General features: G+C 37.7%; 1 protein-coding gene across 4 annotated transcripts in view; it reads right to left on the bottom strand.

Moving 5' to 3' along the window:
• Nucleotides 1-103: 103 nt before the first annotated feature.
• Nucleotides 104-14260, bottom strand: part of LOC106874128 (uncharacterized) — an 18086-nt gene continuing 3929 nt past the window's right edge. Inside the window, exons 2-5 of one of the 4 annotated variants that reach the window (XM_052969164.2) lie at nucleotides 12599-12808; nucleotides 11045-11110; nucleotides 3657-3727; nucleotides 104-2000 (exon numbers count right to left, since the gene is read on the bottom strand). In XM_052969164.2, the coding sequence (XP_052825124.1) occupies nucleotides 1985-2000; nucleotides 3657-3727; nucleotides 11045-11110; nucleotides 12599-12808 (363 nt within the window). In that variant the 3' untranslated portion in view covers nucleotides 104-1984. The remainder of the gene's footprint in view (nucleotides 2001-3656; nucleotides 3728-11044; nucleotides 11111-12598; nucleotides 12809-14260) is intronic. The other 3 variants (XM_052969165.2, XM_089354633.1, XM_089354632.1) reach the window with 3 other exon arrangements.

Here is a 14260-nt window from a genome sequence, read left to right as displayed (position 1 = left end):
AAAAGAAAACAATTTCTACAATACAAAATAACTACAGCTTACAACAAAAAAAAAAAAGAAGCATTAATAGTGCATAAAGAAATGAAAATGAATGCAGCTGGTATTAAGAAGTTACGTGTGAATATAATGAAACATTTTTATTGTAAAATATAACAGTTGATCTTCAGGTCAAACAATAACTCATTGAAAATGAAGTAATAAGTTTAGATAACGAATAGATTTGTATTTAAATAGTTAAATTATTTTTAAATGTTTTTATTCTCTTTAGTCCCTTTTAACGTTCATTGAAATAAAATGTCTTCTTAGACTGTCCAGCAGCCGGAAAGATTCAGAAAATACACATTTAATTTAATTTGAGTAAAAATAAAAATATACCACAACCATCATTTTTATCTTAGCTTTTCAAATTTACCGTATTTGATGGCATAAAAAGACACTTGAGCATATGAAATACACCCAAATTTCAGCAGCCCTTATTCAGGAAAAATGGCTTTTACTACACTAAAAGATGTAATATTTAAAGTAAGCATTTCAAAGTCTGTTAACCAAAGCAGAAACTTGTTACTTTATCCAAAAAGTTAGAAGAACTAAACATAAAGCAAGACAGTTCTATATTTAAGAGATGAGGAATTATGTACATTATTTACATTTGACGGATATTTGTCCTCATCTTGTTTGTAATTGGGCATATGGCATAGTGGTTAAGAGTGTGGGCTACTAACCCCCAAATTCCGAGTTCAATTCCAAGCAGTGACCTGAATAGTAGTAATAATAATGATAATAATAATAATAACATTGAAAAATACCTTAGGAATGAGAAACCCAGGTTCGAAATTTCCTCAAGACACCTGATGAAGGCTGAAAGGTATATCAGCCGAAACGTTGTGTTAACAACAAACAAGATGAGGACAAATGTAAATAATGTAAATAATGTATAAATGAAGACAGCAAATATATTCTACATGATTACAGCAATCAAAAAAGGGGTCAGCTGTTGTGAGCAAACATCACTGGTCTATTGTTATGAGAATTCCTTTTACTGTGCAAGTAATGTTGATAATAATAATGGTTTCAAATTTTGGCACAAGGCCAGAAATTTCAAGGAAGGAGTAAGTTGATTAGATCGACTCCAGTACACGACTGGTACTTAGTTTATCGATACTGAAAAGACGAAAGGCAAAGTCGACCTCAGCAGAATTTGAACTCAGAATGTAAAGATGGACGAAATACTGCCGAGCAGTTTCCCTGGCGTGCTAACGATTCTACTAGCTCACCACCTTAATGATAATAATAATAATCCTTTCTATTATAGGCACAAGGCCTGGAATTTTGCAGGAGGGAGATCAGTTGATTACATCAAGCCCTAGTGCTCAACTGATACCTATCTTATTGGCTCCGAAAGAATGAAAGGCAAAGTCTACCTCGGCAGGATTTAAACACAAGACATAAAACCATAAGAAAAGTCGCTAAGCATTTTGTTTGGTGAGCTGAGAATGATTCTACCAGCTCACCCCCACCCCACCCCATTCATTAGGAACAATAACAATAATAAGTTTTAATTAAATATTATTATGGGGTCAGACTTGGGAGAAGGGACCATCTAGATTAAAATTAGTCGATAGTAGTGAGTGTCAGGGGCAAAGTTAGTTTTTGGGAGACCCACTTTTGCATATCGGACCCGAGGGTGATTTCTGAGACATTTTTATGGAAAAAAACATGTGTCTTAAAAGCCATCATTTATGGTATATTGCACAAACACTGGATATTCAGCATTTCTTAAAGTCATGACATATCACTTCTTCATTTTGCTCCCACATTCTATTGAATGGTTAAATCTTTCAAGAAACCATTTCCATCGAGCTTTTTACCAATCTGTGAGAACAGGGAAGTTATCTCAGCTCGTCATTTTTCTTTCCTTTTATTCCCTGTTGAAGAGATGCTTCATATTTTTCGTTCTTGATTGCAGTGTCATTCCAATAATTCTTCACAAAATGTCAAATCTGTAAACAAAGAAAATACTGTAAATCTAACATATTAATGGCTGGTTGGGCCACCGTATTTCACAGTGCAACCATTACCCAGGGTGCGACAGAAGTAAGGCCCTTTTATATTGAATCATGTTGTTTTCATGAAGCAATACTTAATAAATTTCCTAAAACTTCTGCAATTTTTTTCATTAGTTTATTATTTGTTTCTTGTGAAGACCTGTTGAGGCAAGTGAAATCAAAGTCGAAATCAAAATCGAACCAAACTCGACGACTGGCACCCATCCCAACCTTCCTTCATTGGACACTAAACTCAGCTTGTGAAGACCTGTTGAGTGGATTTGGTAGATGGAAGCTGAAAGAAATTCGTGTGTGCGTGCACGTGCGTGTCCACGGCTTGACAACCGGTATTGGTGTGTTTACGTACCCCGTAACTTAGTGGTTCAGCAAAAGAAAACCAATAGAATAAGTACCAGATTTAAAAGGAAGTGAGTACGGAGATCGATTCATTCGACAAAAAATTCAAAAAGGTGGTGCCCCAGCATGGCCGCAGTCTAATGATTGAAACAAGTAAAAAAAGATAGAAAAGAGAAAGGAAAGAAAACAGATCCAGAAATGCAAGTCTGCAAGGCAAGCATTGGAACAAATAAGCAATGGAATTAGGGATTCCAGGAGCACATTTCGTTTCGTTTTCGCATTTCAAGAGAGGGAGAGAGAGAGAGAGAGAGAGAGAGAGAGAGAGAGAGAGAGAGAGAGAGAGAGAGAGAGAGAGAGAGAGAGAGAAACAGAGTTGTAATACTTCGGATGATGGACAGAAGGTTCCAAGGCAACCGAAGGCTAGATGTTAGCAGCTTCGTTATCATTTATGATTGAATGGCCGAGAGAGAGGTTTCACTACAGAGTTAATGAAAGATGAATTTCATTTAATTGTTTGGCATAAAAAAAAAACCATGGAATTACAAGGGACGTGTGAAGGTGAGTAAACTGGCACTCCATTGGTTACAATGCCGAGGGTTCCAGTTGATTTGACCAACGGAACGGCCTACTCGTGGAATTAACGCACAAGTGGCTGAGTATTCCACAGACACGCGTACTCTCAACGTAATTTTCAGGGAGATTCAGCATGACACAGGATGTGTCAAGTGTGGCCCTTAGAAATACAGGTACAACTCATTTTTTTTTGCCAGCAGAGTGGATTGGAGCAATGTGAAATAAAGTGTCTTGCTCAAGGACACAATGCGTAGCTGGGAATCGAACTCACGGCCTTATGATCGTAGTCCTAATAATCTAACCACTAAACCACGCGATGAAATATAGTCTGTGAATCTAATTAAACCCTTAGTGACCCCAGTAGCGTGACATCACGGCTAAAGCAAAATTGTTCACCTTTAAAATATAACAGTGGATCCCCAATTAACTATTTTGCTTGCGTGGACCCTCAAAGAGCTTATATGGATCCCGGTTGAGAACTACTGGCTTATAAGGACAGAAGGGAACAGTGATAATAGAATGGACAAGTCTTGTATAATGCTATTCACAGCTCAAATTCTTGGCCACCCAGTGTAGGATTTGAACTCATAACTTTATGTTCATGAACCAAAAGCTGTAACCACTAAGCTGAGTATTTTCCCGGTAGAAAAAAAAAATGATAGAATTGTAAATTATACTTGCCTTACCTGCTTTTTGAGCCCCAAAAGGTCAAGTTTATATAATTGAGATTTCAGCCATTCCACTTCCGCCGTCTATGGGGGGAAAAAAATAATAAACAAAACGAACTGTAGATATCAGTTTTAGCAATAAGAACAACAGAAACCACATTTACCATTGAATACGATAAGATGATGATAGATAGGTAGATATGTGGATGATTGGTGAACTTGTAGAATTGGTGGAGCGACAGATAAAACACCCGGTGACAATTAGTTGTGTTGCTTTATATTTCTGTGTTCAAATCTCCGTAAGAGCTTTTCATCCTCCCGAGGCTCCATAAAATAAAATTTATTGAATATTGATGCAATCGATTTTACTGTGTCCCAAATAAAGGGCGGTGCAATGATATAAGCAGTAGAAGGACAGTCTAAATGGCAGTAGAATTTCGTAACATCTCGGGCCGTGGCGTACCTTTGAGTTTGCTGGTCTCCCTGCCAAGTCGACAGGCTTACATAATATATGATGTATGTATGTATGTATACGTATGTACAAGCAAATACCACATTTACTTCGAAACGAAAATCGCCTCCATTCACTCGAAGTCAGATGGTTTAACTCTTCTCAGCATTTTTGTCATTTGTAGCAGACTGATTAAACTTGTAGTTATACATTGAATATTACAAAAGGTGACTTTTAATAAATATATATATATATATATATATATATATATATATATATATATATATATATATATATATATATATATATATTAAAAGTCACTGAAAGAAACCCGTCGTATATATATATATATATATATATGTGTGTGTGTGTGTGTTTGTGTATCTGTGTTTGTCCTCCCTCTCCACTATCGCTTGACAACCGATGCTGGTGTGTTTACGTCCCCGCAACATGGCAGTTCAGCAAAAGAGACCGGTAGAATAAGTACTAGGCTAACAAAGAATAAGTCCTGGGGTCGATTCGTTCGACTAAAGGCGATGCCCCAGCATGGCCGCAGTCAAATGACTAAAACAAGTAAAACAGTAAAGAGTATATATATATATATATATATATATATATATATATATAAACAAGCTGCTTCCTTAGCTTTGTGTGATCATACCCACAGTCAAATCACTGAATAGACAAAATAATATACTACTTCGAGAAGGAAAGGGTAATTCTTCCAAACGGAGACTTCACAGAATCATAGCAAAAAAAAAAAAAAGTAAAGAATTTCAGGATCTTAATTTGTATATTAATTATCTGTACTTACTTTATCAACAACAAAAAGAAAAAAAAAAAATCTTTCAACCCCCGATTGGAGCAAAATCAAAATTCAGTAAGATATCGAACCCATTACATCGACGTATCTAATTTGATTTGTTTTTCACCTTCTGAAATACATCATCCATTCTTATTTCTTGTAAGTATCTGTATCCGATTGAAGACTATTTGCAAAGCAGCTGGGCCTTGAATTTATGTCAACAATAAATAAAAGAGTATTTTTATTATAGCGAATGAATGAGAGATATTTACGAAAATCTTAATCTTTTATTGTTAACTGAACATATGTAACTTTAGACGTGATAATAGTAACGTCTTTTGTTTTTGTTTTGTTTCTTGTTGCGGTAAAAATTTGTATGCCACACCCAATTGCGGTAACCCGAACAAGGATATTATTTCTTTAGTAAATAAAGATTCATTTTAGTTTTTGTGTTAGCAAACACAGTTTTTTTCGTCGTTTTCATTGTATCTTCTGTTCTCACACAGCCGCGTAATGCTATGTTAATATACAGAATTAGCAAATGTATACGACAACTCTTACGTTTATTTCTTCGTCCCCAGTCACATTTCACACGTGAAAGAATTGCGCAAAATAGCGTAATTATCGGGATCACACACACACACACACACACACACATACATACATACATACACACACATACATACATGCATGCATACATACATGAAGAAGACAGTAGAATTGACACGAAGCGCAGCCTCTTTGGACATAAGACCACTACACCCCACTTTGAAGGCTATGCGTTTGCAATCCAGGAACAGAAGATTGCTACAAAGTACCTGGTGAACAAGAGAGACAGCGACGCTCTTGTAATCCCAAGGTGCAACCACATGTGTAGGTTATATCATGTTTCTGTGGAAGGCATCACGCATGTGATTAGCAGCTGTCCTAAAATGTCGTCACGGTACTACCTCCCTAAGTGGCACGATGTTGTTGCTAAAACAATTTACAATGGCATCTGCAAGAAAGACTGTCCTGAAATAAACTTAGAAAACCCCTCAGTTATGGAATATATTCATAAACACCAACTCAAGGAACACTGGTGGAATATTCCCATCAAAATCTCAGTCAAATGTAAACATAACAGGCCGGATATTGTCGATTGGGACAGAGGGGCAAAGGTATGTACCGATATAGAGGTTAGTTGACCTGCAGATATCAATATCGCTTTGAAAATCAAAGAAAAAGAGGATATCTATGGACAACGGCTCCGAAACCTCCAGCTTCTATATCCAGACTATTAATTCATATTCATACCAATAATAACTGGAACACTATCTTTTGTTAGTAAATTCTTAAATGTACAGTAAATGCTTAAATGTACAGTATTATATATCCATTATGGCCGACGTTACCAATCGGTTTCGTGCTAGAGATTTAACAGAGTGTTAGGTAATAATCCGATTATGTAACCCTACGCTCATCAGAGGTAGCCGATATGGAATGAAATATAGCCAGAGATAGCCGATATGGAAAGAAATATAGCCCATATTTCATTCCATATTGGCTACTTCTGATGAGCGTAGAGTTATATAATCGGATTGTTACCTAACAATCCGTTGAATTCCTAGCGCGAAACCGACTGGTATGATCGACCGTAATGGATATATAATACTGCACACTTCGGATAATATACCTACTCTATTGACTGATATACGAATGCATTTTTTCCTAAATTATGGAGCCTTTGATGACTTACACAGACACACACACACACACACACACACACACACACACACACACACACACACACAAGTGCTAATAAACGAAACTCTCGGCTCTCGAGCCACTTTGTAATTTCTGCTGATTGTTAATAAAAAAAAGTATTCATATCTTAAGGCCTACTTTCCTGTTTGCATCACCAAACCTAGGGTCGCAGCCAAATGACTGAAACAAGTAAAATAATAAAAGAATATATATATATATATATATATATATATATATATATATATATATATATATATATATAAATATTGAGAGAGTTGATTATATATAGTTATTTATATTAAAGTGTGTTGACCTTATTGTCACGGCTGAGATGCCTGTATGTTATTTTCTTTTATGGTGGGTTATTGTGCTTGAAACGATAAATTCTTGCAGCATTTACTACGATTTTCGTTCGACAATTTGCCACCGGCTGTGTACATTGTTTCTCATTCAAAACTGGGTTTTGTAGTAGTTTCATAAACCTTTATTTTATTGCTTTTCGTAGAAGGTAGCGAACCATACTAAACACACCTAGAACACGTATTTCTAATATCTATATATTTTTTAATAAAGATAAATAGTTATTTCATTAGTGAATGACATAAGCTTTTATTGTTAGCGCTAGACATTAATAGGTAATTAATCCCCGAAGGGGAATTGAGAGCCGTAACGTATTAGGTCAGAATATAAACCTCTCCTTGAAACAAGCTTTTTATTCAAGCGTTATGTTGGGTAACGACAGATAAAGTACGATCGCGAATAGAAGTGGTGGAAATGGGGATCCACCGAAGGATCTCTGGATCGACAGGATGCGTATCTCGTAGATCAGAGGTCTTTCCAGATCGAGCTGATACTTCGAGCTCACAGATCCAGTACTATGGGCATTTGATTAGAATGGCGCAAGAAAGAATCACAAGACGGTTCTTCAAGCCGAGCTAGTAGACCGGTCAAGCTCCATCCTTAAATTATCATGATGGTTGCTTCTGATCGGACCCTGTTGTGTGCATGTATATGTATGTGTAGGAGTACCCACAATTCAGCATATGTAATAAATGTAATTTATTTATTACATTATATTGGTGTTGGTTGTATATCTAAAACACATACACATGCAACCTGCGGACACAGCAGTCATGGAATAGATTAACTATACGTAAACAAAGGGCATACATATACATGAAACAAACACCAGCAAATAAGCATAAACATGTATACACATATGAAACGATAACTACACCTTTTGAATCTCCTATGAAGATTTAACTTGCTTTTTAAACATTTTGGTTCAATAGAGACTAACGGTGGATCAGAAAAATTGATACAGCGTCTAATATTTATTGCTTTAGTATTTTTAAAAAATATTTTATATTTCAAATATTTTAAAATATTTTGATTCAATAGACTTAAACTGAGTTTCATCCCCCAAATAACCTTTACCTAAGTACAATAAGATGTTCTGCGATGAATTACTTGCACTGAATTATGTCTTGTACCCTAGGACTCATGAGTCCTGTTGCCCGGTTTCTATGGCCTATAAGCGTCAGAGGTCACAACGTTCCCCCTGAACAGAACACCAATCTATTGTAAGGCTGGTCACCCATTTACAGCTGAATGGACTGGAGCAACGTGAAATGAAGTGTCTTGCTCAAGAACACGACGCACCGCTCAGTTCTGGAATCGAAACCACATCCCAACCACTAAGCCACCAACCTTTGCGTCCAATGTGTACTTGTTTTAAAAAGGCAGGGTGTGATTTTAAGAAATTTGGTTGCTATTCCTAGAAGGTCGAGAGAGTGCGCAGAGGCTTTTTGTTGGCTCCAGTCATTATTAACGTCGCTGCTGGTGAGTAATTAACCATTTGAATAGCTTCGTGACAACTTGATCGTCAGCTCCATTGAGTTGTAATCTAAAAAGCTTATTTTGTATATTTATATCACATAGCGTGATATAAACATTTAACAACAGAATATTTTCTGTCTCTGAAAATATATAAAAAGGCCAGTCTTAAGGATGCGGTCCTAGCGATATTAAGGATGTGGTTTCTGAGAGGAGATCCTCGGTAACAGTGGGGCTTCACATGAGTGATCATGAGAAGAGAGTTCTAGTTGTGTGTTGTCCCTGTTTAATGGGGTATGGCCAGTTTATGCTTTCTTGATTGGAATAGTTTTTGTGTTTGTTATTTTCGCAGTTAAAAAAGAATCAGGATTGGTGTATTCCCGTAGGAGGATCCTTTCGAGGTTTCTGTTTATGGAATCAGTGCAGTTTTGGCTTATGGTGTCTCGGTTGCATGGAAATTTTAGGGAAGAATCAAAGGTTATGATCTTCTGCGTAAGAGTAGACATTGTCGGATATAAGGGCAAGTAGGTTAATGGTGTACAGAAGGATGAGACAAAACCGAACCCTACGTCGCAACAGAGGTGACAGAATGAGGGAGAGAAAGAGGTCCGTCTACAGATACCGTAATAATGTGATCTGATAAGAAGTTAATGAATGAAGAGATGAGAGACAGATGGCACGTTGGCCAACTACGACCCCAAAAACTTTGTTGATGTCGAGACCGACAACGTTGCTTTCAATATATTATTCCACGTCTAGAACACTCTGCTGTGTAATAGGTGAATTAGTCTTTATGGAAGCATTGAATCAAAATTCTCAATTTTTCGCTCAAACAAAGGTCAATAGACCAGGTAATTATGAATTTGTGAGGACTTGTCTCACGCAAAAATCATACAAACTTCGACAAAGCCGTAAACATTTTCTATTGGGATTGACAAATGAATGCTTGTACTTGTAATAACGGTTTTTGAATGTGAGTTCTGTTTCCCCAATATATATTTGATTCAACCTTGGCATTGTATACTATCAACTTGTATACTATCAACATTGCCAGGAAGTTACCATCTGGTGGATAGTTCCCGCGAGTTCTACAGTCGCATGATCTTTATTGGCTAACTGCTTGCATTTGTCTTCTATTCAAATTCTTGCTAGCTGAATAACTAACCTCAACACAGTTCCTATTCAATTCAGTTCCTATATATGTATATATATATATATATATATATATGTAGTGAAACTACCTCCCGCCATTAGATACAAACTACTATCGCCATTACATACAATCTTCCCTTAAATATAAACAAACGCGAAAGTAGGGGAAAACATTAACCTTGTCATCACGTGACTGATCATTATTCGAATCGGCAACTTCTTCGAACCTTTCCCGCCAGAACGCAAACTGACCAATCACGGCCCCTAATAAGGTCACGTGATAGAGTAAAATTCTGAAGTCATCGGGAGCCCATAGTTTGTTATAAATAGCTTTAACTCGGCGGCCAAATTTGTCTCGGTCCAGTTTCTCTTTGAGAACTGTTCCGTGTACCACACGACAGCAGCAGCAGCCAGCGACCACTTCAGCAGCTTCGTCCAGCCACGATGACCTCCGCCGTCGCCATATCAGCAACAAGAGTCTACGACTACTAACCAGCACCTACCAAGCAGCCTCTACGCTACCAGCGTCAACACGATTTACTATGTACACCACACCAAACTCCGCGGCACATCTCTCTCTTCGATTCTGTTAGGTGACTCAGCTTCACCACGGTAAATAAACAGACAAGAGTTCTTAAACAGACAAGAAATTCTCAGCCAGCGACGAACATCTGTATAACAAGAATCACGGCCCGGCATCGATGCCACGACATCACAACTAGTGATCAGCACTGTCACACTCAGCCTCTCCTCACTTTCACATACAGAACTTTTCCTATAGTGTACTAACGATCTGGTATAATTGCTCACGTGTTATTGACTCTCTTTCTATCTGCTGTAATAACTCACACATGTATCACTCACATACACACTTTTCTTTGTATGACGGCCTGTCTTTGATTATGTTTTTATATGTCGCATTCACACTCTCACACAGACATACATCTTTAACGCCACAATAAATATCTCTGTTATTCATCTAATACGGTTGTGGTCTTTCATTGCTGGTCATCTATGTTATCGTCGTATAACATATCATGTATATCATCTTTGATATATATATTTGTATGTTCGACCGTGTGACGCGTTTAAATAAAAGGAGTCCTCTGTTTTTCCATTCGTCACCATTTCTCCTTTTTGAGTTCGCACGGTCGTTCCTTACGTATATATATATATATAAGGCAGGATGTGTGTGTGTGTGTGTGTACGTGAATGTAATGTAATCCACTTGTAACGTTTTTGTCGGTCTGAGGTTATAGTAAAAGACACTTGCCCAAGGCGCAGCATAGAGGAACTAAGTCCAAGACCACATGGTTGGGAAGAAAACCTCTTGCCCACACAGCCATGTTTGTACAGATATAATTGTTAAGCTATAACAGCTAAAGATTTCTCTTGCAAGAATTTTACTTACCATCAATGGAACCGTCAGATAAAGTAGAAGATTGATACGAAGGTGAGGTCGTTGTACTTTCCGGTTCTTCAGCAATAATGTTTGACCAAACAAATAATGAAAGAAAAAAAAAAAGAAAATAATATTGTTTTGTACGGTGTTAAGTATTGTTTGCCATCATTTTCGTTGCTTCATAACAACACAGTGTCCTACCATACAGATCAAAATATATCCACATATTTTTTCTAAATGTTATTTTCAAACAACACAGCTTTGAATAAAATACATTTATGTAGAGTCATGTTTAATACGTTCGAGCGTAATAGAACGTGATAAGACCTTTCGCTGCAGGAATGATTCACATTTTATTTTGGGCTGCTTCGTGCGGTTTCCCCATTTCAATGGCGTATGTATTCTACAGCTGGACGGGACGCCAGTCCATCGCAGCGTTACTCATTTTTGCCTGCTGAGTGGACTGGAGCAACGTGAAATGAAGTGTTTTATTCAAGAACACAGCACGTCACCCGGTCCAGGAATCGAAACCACAATCTTACGATAATGGTGCTGACACCTTAACCACTAAGCCACGCGCCTCCACACACACACACACACACACACACACACACACACACACACATATATGTATGTGTATATATATATATGTATGTATGTATATATATATATATATATATATATATATATATATATATATATATATATATATATATATATATATATATATATATATATATATATATATTACGGAGTTCTTGTTTTTATAACTATCCAAAACTAGTTAGAAAGATAGACATATTATTGAGACCAATAGAGTTCGTTGCAGAGTCTGTTATCTCTATTCTAGCCTTTGGTGGCCTAGAAGTTAGAAGGGTCAAGTGGCAAAGACATTATTCTGCTTAGCGAAGGCATCTGGCAAATGTAACTGCTGTCTCTCACAGGAAAACTATTGTTTTACCGTAAGAAAAGTGTTGTTGAACTGTTAAGTGAAATTTGGCAATCGAGGATAGAATCCACGCTATGCCTGCATGAAGCCATTACATATATATATATATATATATATATATATATATATATATATATATACGTAAATGCCGAACGCTGAAAATGACAGCTCAACACTGCATTTGTGGTAAGCTTTTTACCACACACCCTGCGCCTATATATTGGACTGCGGCCATGCTGGGGCAACGCCTTGTCGGGTTTTAGTCGAAGAAGTTGACCGAGTATTTATTGTCCAGTCTGGTACTTATTTTACAGGTCTCTTTTGCCGATCCGCTAATGTTACGGGGACGTAAATAGACCAACACCGGCTGTCAAGTGGTGATGGTGCGGAAAAGCACACGCGCGCGCGCACACATATATGCAACAGGCTTCCACACAGTTTCCGTCCACCAAATTTACTCATAAGGCATTGGTCGACCCGTAGGCTATAGTAGAAGCCTCTTGCCAAGGTGCCGTGAAGTGGGACTGAACCTGAAATCACGTGGTTGCAAAGCGAGCTCCCTAACCACACAGCCATACCTTGATATTTTTTAAAGAATTTAATAAAATAAAAACCTGAAGATTACCGCTGGACAGAAAGAATAATGACGCAACAGCACCGAGAAAAAACAGGAACGAAACCACCAGAGAAGCTAGCAGCACTTTTAAACAGCAACCACCACCACCACCACCTCCAGCTCTCCGTCTCCTCCGTCTCCTTCGTCTTGTGTCATCAATGCTGACAGAACGAATATTCCTGTTGGCGCGAAAATATCGAAGTGGTAACTGCAACAGATAGTAAAGCTTTTTTAATGGCGTGTATTTTATCAAAAGGTTCAAACAAATAATGCTTACAAATTTTGATGCGGAGCCAACAGATTTTGAGGGGAGGGGAAAGTCGTTGACATCGACCGCAGTATTTAACTGGTACTTATTTCAACGGCCCCGAAAGGATAAAAGATAAAGTCGAACTTGATGGAATTCGAACAGAGGACCAAATGCCACGCAGCGTCTTGTCTGGTGTGCTGATGATTGTGGTAGCTCACCACCTGAATAGAATTAATAATTATTGATCTAAGATTTTGACACACGGCCAGAAATTTCGGGGAGTGGGGAGGGGATAAGTTGACCACGTTGACCCCAGTGATCGACCCTCGAAAGGATGAAAGGTAAAGTCGACCCCGGCAGAATTTGAACATCAGAACGTAAGTTGTAAGTCCGTCAGGTGTGCAATTGATAGAATTTTGATGGGAACGTTCCACCAACATTTCTTGAGTTGATATGTATTTAATTAAAATGTGTTGTTTATATTTATTTTGGGGTAGCTAAACAGTACGCTTTATTTTAGGAACAGCATCATGTTATAATACTATATATATATATATATATGTATATATATATATATATATATATATATATATATATATATAATACATAAATATATGTATATATACATACATATATGTACATACCTACATATATATGCATATATTGGTACAGCACTAACGATCGTTAGATCGTTGGTTCGATTCCCCGACAGGGCGTTGCGTTGTGTTCTTGAGCAAAACACTTCATTCTACATTGCTTGGCGAGCATTTCGACACACTAGCGTAGTTAGGGGTCGGGGCGGTAGGGGCGGTCCGCACCGGGCAGCACTTTTAACGGGGCACCACTTTGAGGTCTGCTGTAGGCAATGTGTGCTTTTTTGTGGGGTCCGGGGGCAGCAAACGGAAGGACCGTCTCGGGAGGCACACACTCTAGCTACGCTCGTGTTTCGATATCTGACGAGTGGCACACCTGTGCACCTTTACAGGTAATGTCGATTTGATTGAGGGAAGCGAGCTTATGAGCAACACTAAAACTTGATCACTCTAAACAAATCATCTGTGGCTGCTCAGCAAGACATTGCGGAACCCTCGTCTGTCGTTTAACGACGGGAGATTCCATATTACACACACACACACACACACACACTAACCTAATGTCCATCCAACTGACAGAAAAATGAAATGTGAGCAAAAACTCGTTCTCCAGTGTTTAATTAAATACTCAGATGGCTTACGTTACACAGTATTAACAGTACCAGCAGCCCTATGATTACAATAACAAATAATGAAATATTTCTAGAAAATTAACGAGGTGGAATATTAGCCATAAATTAATATATGTCAGTTTTCTTTTATTTTCCAGCGTCCCATCACTATGACGTACGTCTTGCTAAGTAGTGCAATTATGGAA

Source organism: Octopus bimaculoides, chromosome 7, assembly GCF_046866305.1.
Source record: "Octopus bimaculoides isolate indiv1 chromosome 7, ASM4686630v1, whole genome shotgun sequence".
In the NCBI taxonomy this organism is placed as follows: Eukaryota; Metazoa; Mollusca; class Cephalopoda; order Octopoda; family Octopodidae; genus Octopus; species Octopus bimaculoides.
Note: the sequence above shows the minus strand (reverse complement) of the source record. Positions and strands in the feature narration are given on the sequence as shown.